Source organism: Papilio machaon, chromosome 16, assembly GCF_912999745.1.
Source record: "Papilio machaon chromosome 16, ilPapMach1.1, whole genome shotgun sequence".
In the NCBI taxonomy this organism is placed as follows: domain Eukaryota; kingdom Metazoa; phylum Arthropoda; class Insecta; order Lepidoptera; family Papilionidae; genus Papilio; species Papilio machaon.
Window position 1 is genome coordinate 8,112,852 of NC_060001.1, and position 9,199 is coordinate 8,122,050.

The 9,199-nt window shown below is 40.5% G+C and overlaps 1 protein-coding gene across 1 annotated transcript; it reads left to right on the top strand.

Moving 5' to 3' along the window:
- Nucleotides 1–1,727: 1,727 nt before the first annotated feature.
- Nucleotides 1,728–6,707, top strand: LOC106718884 (basigin). The gene is made up of 6 exons (XM_014513086.2): nucleotides 1,728–1,808; nucleotides 1,895–2,011; nucleotides 4,936–5,032; nucleotides 5,359–5,602; nucleotides 5,682–6,070; nucleotides 6,334–6,707. Exons 2-6 carry the CDS (start codon nucleotides 1,933–1,935, stop codon nucleotides 6,344–6,346), a joined length of 822 nt encoding a protein of 273 aa, XP_014368572.2. The 5' UTR covers nucleotides 1,728–1,808; nucleotides 1,895–1,932; the 3' UTR covers nucleotides 6,347–6,707.
- Nucleotides 6,708–9,199: the final 2,492 nt, after the last annotated feature.

Consider the following 9,199-nt stretch of genomic DNA (forward strand, 5'->3'; position numbering starts at 1 on the left):
TTGATAGCTGTTGACAATTCGTTTTTAAGTTCGCACGAATCAAAAGCTTTTAATACACTTCCTCGCGCTCTTGAATTGCCTAGCGTAAATTATTTGCGCGATAAAAATACGCTTCGTTGCGCTGTCGGTTAATTGCCGAACAGCAAAGGGTTTTACTGCACAAAAAATTCGTGGTTACGCTTCAGTTGATTGCGAGATACCGAGAGGCTTGAAGTATATTATTAGAACTTATCCAAAATTGCGATATTAACCAGGTTTATAGGGGCCAATTTACATGAAAAAATATGTTATGTAATAAAGAATCGGTTCAAAGAATAATTATTTCACTATAAAAAAGCGCAACCATTTATTCCGTTATTTTTTTTTCACAAAGTTGATTTTATTATAAAAATTGTGTTAAAATGGAAATCGTTTTTAGTTTAAAGTTGTATTGCGAAAATATGAATACAAAATCCAAAAATGTAATTAAAGTAACCTGTTTGAATTCTTTTTCCTAAAGGGATAAAACCAACACGTTATTGCTATGCACGTTGTTGCACGTTATTGTTATCTGTATGCAAATATATTTATTAGCTGTAAAAAATCGCGAATTTTTATATGTATTATCTGTAGAAATCTCGAAGTTTTTTATTTATTATCTGTGAAATAATCGTGATTTCGATGTTTGTCAGAAGATACGTCCGGAACGGCTCAACGGATCTTGATGAAATTTGGCACAGATGTAGAACATGTATATATATAGAACATGGTGTGGAATACCACATAGGCTACTTATTAAGCTTTTATTTAATTTTGCGCGGACAAAGTCGCGGGTTACAACTAGTAATTATATAGTCAAACAACACTGACCTCTAAATACGGACTGGCTATAAGTAATTTTTTGATGTGAAACATCCATAGGCTCACTTGTAAACCGAATTGTTGGCGTGGCGACGCTTGCCGTGGCGACGGGTCGCCACGCTATACTGAGGTATACATATATATATATATTTAATAATATTATCTTTTATGCATATTACTTGTATAAAACACACACGATGTTTCACATCTGCCAGGCGTCCCATGACGGCTCACATTTTTTTTTTTTTTTTTTTTTTTTTTTTTTTTTTTTTTTTTTTTTTTTTTTTTTTTTGTGACTATTTGATTTTGGGATTTAGTAAACTAAAGTAGAGATGGGATGTATCGCTAACAATGTTTTCAACAAAACCCCCTTTAAGAAATCTTTTTATAAATAATATGGAGATTATCTTGCATTGAATCTATTTCTCTTACTATTTTTTACTTTTAATCACGTATAATGTATGAAGATGAATTTTCTGCTTTCATAGCTACAAATAAGGTTTGTTGACTTGTAGCCTAATGGCCTATTTTTTTTTGATTGTATTCTTTAGTGATAGACGCTGATAGCTGACCATTACAATGGTTATCAATGCCTTCCCAAAGGCATTTGTACTTCGCTAATAAATTTTTTACTTCTATATGAAGTCCGTTATTCTTAAGGAAAATATCCTACATTTTAAGAAAAAGCAAAACGGTAAAATTCTTAAATTATTTGAAAATACCTTAGGAAAAAAAAAACGAATCTAAAGAAAAACCGAAGATTCTAAATAAATCTGAAAATTTTAACTAATATAACAACTAACAGACTAGATTCAGTGCAAGAAAATCTCCATATTTATGAGGTCAGTGCTGCCAGCATTTATTTTGTATACTCTTTGTCTGTCAGTCTCAGTCGTCTAGCCAACTAGTAGTAACGTGCTCTTTGGTTCAGTTCTTGAGCGCCATCTTGTGTGGTTGGTTCCATTTAAGTAAGGAACACTTTTTCCTAAAATTAACTTACGATTTAAAATTTAAGGCCTCTGTTTTCTATACGACGTGGGTATTTATTTTTCAGTTTTGTTCAAAGCGTTTGGCTGTGAAGTAGGGGCAGCTATGCCTCGTTCATCATTGTGGTTGCCATTGGCACTGGCTTATCTATTTTTAGCTAGTGCGCTGCCAGCAAATGCTCAAAGTAAGTCCTTTTTTATTTATATTTAATAATCTTATTTTACTAGATATTTCATAAATACGTGGATTAAAAGATTAATGTTGATTACGGATTGACCTATTTATCGAGGTCTTTGCCTCATTCTCCGCCCCAGTTAAATTGGGTGATGTCATACTGTCTGCAGTCGCACAGCACAATCGATTTTAATTGAAACATTGATTATTTGTAAAAGCACAGGGTATTAATTAGCTACTCTAATTGGTTGTACTTATTAATTTATTGTTTGTTATTAGTCATTAATTTTTGTACATCTGTAATATTTATTATTTGTAGTGTTGTCATACAACATTTTCTTTCTGTTCTTTGTATATTTTGTAATTTGTTTGTTTGATTCCGTTTGTACGTAATCTATAAGTGATGCTGTTTTCTCATTATACTATAGAATTGGCAACCAGATTGTCTTTATTTAAACATTGTGATCTGTTAACAATTTATATGGATGAGCCCAATGTCTCACTATAGAACCTTTGTCCTCTAACAAAGGAAATTAAAAAAAAATCAAATGGATTAGAGCGCTCAATAAACTATAGAAAACAACTTTAACACTGACACAAATTGAGCAAGTTTTAAAGACCAGGTTTACATGCTGTAAATAAAAAAGCTTTAATTTCTGAAGTTAATTTTTCATCCAAGAAAAAAAAAATTAAGTAAAAATTTAAAAGTATGAGATCATTCCACCTCATATGTTTTGGACGCTGACTTTATAGTTAGTATTTAATATTAATAAGTGAAATAATATGCCTAGCGTGCATGTTGCTTGCTCAAGTACACTGGAATTGTGCTAGGGATGGGGATCATTACACAAACTATTTGAATCTGCAATTTATCACCCTTCAATATTCCAACTGCTGGACCATCTTTCAGTCAACTAGTTGAATTCAACATAAGGATACAAAGAAGTCACTGGATTTCTTTCTCTTTTTGCTGCCATTATCTTTATCTGTCTTTTCTTATTTAATGTATGATTAACTAGTTTTTCTATTAGTTTGAAATAGTAATGTGATGTTTCATTTGGTTACTGTCAACTATCAATCTTAAATAACAGCTATTGCAATATTACATTGTAATTGCCCACAAAATATTTCCTATGGGAGGAAGGGGATGGTATGAAGGTGAAATATCTCCTTTGCGCTGTGCATCCCCTCTTCTGTCCATTAAAGGCAGGCAACATATCTGCAGCCATGAAAATAAAGAAGACATTATTCAGAAACTTTTGAGCTTTTAAACCCTTGTCTGTGTGAATAGATCCTAACAGTAAATTCAAGCCACAGACACAATGACTTTTTTTATCATTTTGCAATGACATTTTGTCATTTCTCTAGTACTGTTCTCTAGTCTAGAATACAATTAGTGATGCAATTAAATGCAAAGTATTGATAAACTAACAAGTGATAGTTGATTTAAAAAACCTTAACATCAACTGACTGAGAATATTATGGATACAAATTATTTGAATATACAATACAAATTAGAATATACTAGAAAAATTAAAAAAAAATGATTCAGTGATGAAAAAAAAGGCTGTGGCAAATGGGATTCAAACTCATTTATCACTTATTTAGAATTTTAGGCCCAACATCTCCCATGTTTTGTGACAATGTATAGTATTCCTATAACACTAGAGAAAAAGACAAATCAAATAACACCTCTGAATAACTAAATTGGTGCAGTTGTTTAGGCTCCCTTCTTACAAAAGAACTTACATACATCAAATCCTCATACACAAAAACACAACAATATACACAAAAATATTGCTGTCTTGTCAGTCAGGTGAAAAGTAAAAATAAATTGATGAGATAATGACATTGTTTGTGTATCTTATTTCTCTGATTGTCAATGTATGCCTCTGTGTGGGGCTACATTGAATTTCCATCACCAGTCAACTGCTCATATTTACTCTTTGTTGAACAAAATAGGGATTTGTGTTATTTTTATACATCCTTAGTCAAAGAAATTATGTAATAAGTTGCTTCTACTTTAATTCACTAATAAATTATGTTTCGCTTTATTGAATGTAACTAGAGTTAAAAGTTAAATGAGATGAAACATTTGAGGTAAAGAGGATAGGCAAGTGGCAGGTGTAGTGTAGAGTGTCGGTGGAGCGTGTGGTGTTGTGTGAGCTGTGCGCAGGCGTGGGAGAGGGCGCGGGCGTGGTGGAGGAGGAGCCGCGCGTGAGTGTGACCGCGGGCGCGCCGCTCGAGCTGGAGTGCCGGCTGCGACCCGAGCAGCCCGCGCAGTGGCGGCTGGAGGGAGCGCCGCTGCCCGCCGACCTGCAGCCCGCGCCCGAGGCCCCCGCGGCCGACGGCCGGCTGGCGACGCGCCTGCACGCGCCCGTCGCGCGCGCGCACCACGCCGGCCTGTACACGTGCAGCGCGGACGGCCGCCGCGGGCCCCGGGTGCGCGTCGTCGTGCTGCCGCCGCCCGACGAGGCCGGCGCGGGCCCAGCAGCCGCCGGTACCGCCGCCGCTAGAGCTGTCCCGCTGCTCGCTTGCTCGCGACGGCGTCGTAGTTAGATCGTGTAGATCGTTTCGTTCCGTAGTTAGAGGCCTGCGTCTGTCGTCGTCGCCGCTCGCCGCGCAGGCCGAGCGCTTCCCGCCGCGCCGCCCCCCGGTCTCTCCGCGGCCTCCCCGTGGCCCCGGGGCCGGCGCCGCGGCTCGTCGCGGTGGTGCCGCTGCGCGCTCGCGAGCCTTTCTAACCGATGCCTAATTTTCTCGCTTGTTTAATTCGATTCGTGTTGTGATTCGATAACCCTCAGTAATCGTCGTCACCGGCGCGGCACCATCGCCTGCGATCACATATTTTATACACAAATTTTCACGCGACAAAGAATTTCAAACGCTAATCTTATACGATGGGAGTCGAGTTGCTCAAATAAAACCGTTCCGCAGGCGAGGAGTCGGAGGCGAAGGAGACGCTGTTCGACGTGCGCTCAAACATCACCCTGAACTGCGCGTTGGCCAACCCGGACGGCCTGCCCTATGTGTGGTACGTACCCCGTCTGCCTCTGTTGCAGCTAATCAGATGAAAAAAGATAGCTCACACTAGTGCGGGGGTTCGATTCATCGCCCTCTCCTGTGTAGATTTAATAGAAATAAATTGTAATATGTTGTCGACAATATATTATGTATGCTTAAGCAAACCTAAAGTAAGCGCATAATATACAAACCGCATGTCATACCCGGAAGGCATCGGGAAAGGCCTTTGCCCAGCTGTGGGCAGATAAAGTCTGTTGATTATGATGATGACATGTCATACTTACGTCATTTATCTCTTTATCGAGCTAGTTTTTTTGAATGTGTTGAATATCGCAGGACCAAGAACGACACGAACATCGAGCAGGTGTCGGACCTGAAGGGGCGCTACCAGCTGGAGCGCGGCGGCGCCGAGCTGGTGGTGCCGCACAGCGCCGAGGACGACTTCGGCAACTACACGTGCGCGCTCAGCGGCCGCACCGACCCGCCCCCGCAGCGCTGGACCTTGCGCGGCCGCACCTTCGCCAAGCTGCCGCCCAACTCCAACGTCGTCGAGGGCCAGAAGCTGAAGCTGCAGTGCAAGGTGAGGCTCGCTCGGCGATGCGTGCGGCGAGCGCGGCGAGCGCGGCGCCCACAGTGACGCGAGCGTTGTGTGTCGCCAGGTGGTGGGCAAGCCGTACCCGCGCGTCGTGTGGACGGTCAGCAACTCGACGGAGGAGGAGGGCGAGGGCGTGGAGGTGCGCCTGGCGCTGGGCGACCGCGTCACGCTGCGGCGCAGCGAGCAGGGCGCCGAGGACGGCGAGCTGGTGGTGGAGACGGTGCGGCGCTCGGACGCGGGGCGCTACACGTGCGCGGCGCCGCTGCCGGGCGCCGGCGCCGGCGCCCCGCACCGCGCCGCCACCACGCTGTACGTCAAGGACATGTACGCCGCGCTCTGGCCCTTCCTCGGCATCTGCTTCGAGGTGTTCGTTCTCTGCACCATCATCCTCGTGTACGAGAAGCGCCGCACCAAGCCCGACCTCGACGACTCCGACACCGACAACCACGACCAGTGAGTGCGACAACATACCTATACATACATACATACAACATGACCATTCAATAGTTATCCTTCCCTTGTTGATGCAAAAAAAAAAATAATACATTTTAGATATAGATGAAAAAAGTCCCCAAAAAACATTGTGCGCAAAGTTTTATTTTTATAAATGAAAGGATTACAGCTGACATAGATATAAATAGCAGCGCGGGGGCGACCTCAATTAATGCAGCCTTCAATTAATATTAAGTTAAATGTGTAATATTTTTAATTTGCAGGAAGAAGTCGTAAGCGCTCGTAGCAGTGTGTGTGTGTGAGGAGGGGAGGTAGGGAGGGGGGGGGATGTCGCGCGTCCTCTCACTGTCTCAAATGTTAACCAAAATGTTTGTTTTATAATTAGAATATTTGACCGTCTTAACGCCGGAGGGGGGTGAGGGGGGGGGGGCTGTTGTAGTTCGCAATAAATCGTGATAATGTAATTTATATATTTTTTATTTCAATATATATTTGTTGTACTTATTTCGTAATGATGATTTTGTTCAAATTATGTTATCCCAAAAATGAGTTACATAGCGTAAGTAATGAATGTTACGATACTCGTGCTTTTTGCTTAATAAATTGAACAGAATACAAATAAATTGTTATAATTTTTTTCATGGTGTTTCATTTAAATATTTTTATGGCGTTATTTAAATGTCGACTTCGGGCCGCAGTATTGTAACTTGCGGTGAGTCGCATCCGGCAATGGCGGCGCAAACAATGTGTATACAGTTTACTTAACGTGTTATTTAAATGGCTGAGACTTATCCGTGTTCAAACACAACACAGTACTCCGCATTAATTATCAACATTGTTATCACGCTATCGGCGCCATCTCGACGACTTGCCTGCGAGCACTATCTACAATATGTAGCTCTCTGCTAACTCTACATATCTACACGATACTGACAGAACTACACATTTACTGCTTACATTTAAATAGTTTATATTGCAATCCTATACTCGCCTTCAGCTTTAACTGTACAGTTCGACTGTTCAGTTAATACTGAAAATGTGCGGAGAATTTTTGGAATTTGAGATATCTTATTAATGTAAAAAACAATTTAAAAAAAATCGCCTTACTTTTACACAATAACATATCTGCAAATACAAAGATAATGACCCCATGTATCAATACAAATTACATTGCAGTAAAGTTTTATGGTACAATAGTACAGTGAGATGGAACATCTCCTCGTATTTAGCATTGGTGACGTAGCTATGCTCAATAACTTTAAATTACTTAGTTAAGAATTCTTCCTGGTCCCCACGTACCGTCTACTAATCGCACTGGACCTTGTGTTTATCTTTCACAAAACAGAAATGACTATGTTTTAAGCGGGGATTTTGGTCACAGAAATCCACGGCCAGTGTCACAAACTCTGCTTACTAAACCACAATAAAATAACAGTATATAAATTAAAGGATTTTGTTGTTAAACTTAAAGTAATAGTGGGTCTACCTTCTGTTCTGTTAAGGAGAGTCTACGAGGCTCTTGCGACCCCCATGAGTGGGGCCAGGACGACAATAACCCGAACATATCGACGTCACTACCTTTGTTGGAGGTGGGGGTTATCTCTTGTGCTGGCTGGGATCTAATGATGGGAGTGCGGACTGAGAATTATTTAAAACAACGGTACAAGGCAGGAGTAGGTTATGGGTTCTCGGTGAAAGCTTGACTTAACCAGCCTCATCTCCGCAAGAGTGTATGCGTAAAGAATTTTCTCACGGTTAAAAAAGTCTACCTAAAGTTACTCAACTAGAGAGATTTTTTTTATTTTCAATTAACATGTTATTTTGCAATCTTATAGTATATTTTATTTCCTTTACACGTAATTAATCATATCAAAATGTAGTATTGAAGATGTATAAACAGGACTTATCGTGATTACTGCTGTAATAATATAATATAATTTGCTTGCGAGTCGCTCACGGCCGCTGTCGCCGCGCTCGCTGTTGGCGCGATATCTTTGTACAGAAACGACGAGAGATTTAGATAAGTACAATTATGATAACTAAATACGCCGTAACGAAATCATTAATTTGTGATAACTTGTTTATATAATACGATAAAAAATACGCATTGATGTCACATCAGGCGCCCGAGGCCGGGGTGTGATAGTTAGTTAGTGTGGTGAGCGTTTGTTAAACTATGATCCACGTCTAACTCCGCTTCTTTATCTATCAGAAAAACTTAAAAACAATCGAGGTTTAGAATTCAAGGAATAGTTGTTAGAGTTTGAGATTATAATAAGTTACCTCTGTTGTTAATTATATATCAAAAGGTAGCAAACGTCCACCTGAATTCGTGGAAATAGCGAATCCACCGCTGCCCATAGACATCCACAATAGCACATACGTTGCCTAACTTTAATCAACGAAAGGGAACGAGGAGGAGGAAAGAGTACATTTTCCCTATACGTCTACCTTTGCGTCCCCTTTTCCGCCAAATCTACCAACTCTTCCCAACCTTTCCTAAGAAGAAAAGGGTGGGAAGGAAAACAGGACTAAAATTAGTGTTTTATGTAGCTTATAGGAATGACGTATATAGTGAACGTCCGATTGTGGAAAGGCCAAAAACAATGTAAACCAATTGTTGACTTATAAGCTTGTCTCGTCAATTCAGTCAGAGCCGCTGTTAGCATTGCACTATTAAGATCCACTTTGTAAATAAAAAACACTGTTGAACAACACTCAAGACTCATAGTCCGGGAGCCACATTTTATGAACCAAGTCCCTCCAATTCGAAAGTTCTTAAAATGCATAAGGGACTTATACTATGAATACTCGCGACCGTCAGCTGCGACTCCGTGGGTGGGGGTGGGCAGTGGCAGCCTCCCACGCATGGAGGGAAAAAAAATTTTTTTTTTTTTTTTTTTTTTTTTTTTTTTTTTTTTTTTCTTCTGTCATTTCCTCATTTCAAATTTTTTCAGTGTATAGTTTATCTGGTATTTTGAAAGAAAAACATAGCCAGCTGACCATAACACGGTCGATTATACGTCAGCTGGCTCCTTGAACATGAAAAAAAAAATAAAAAAAAAAATGATCTCTCAACTAATCTCAAAAATCTCAAAAATCTCAGTGGAAAGTTTGTCAGCTGGTACC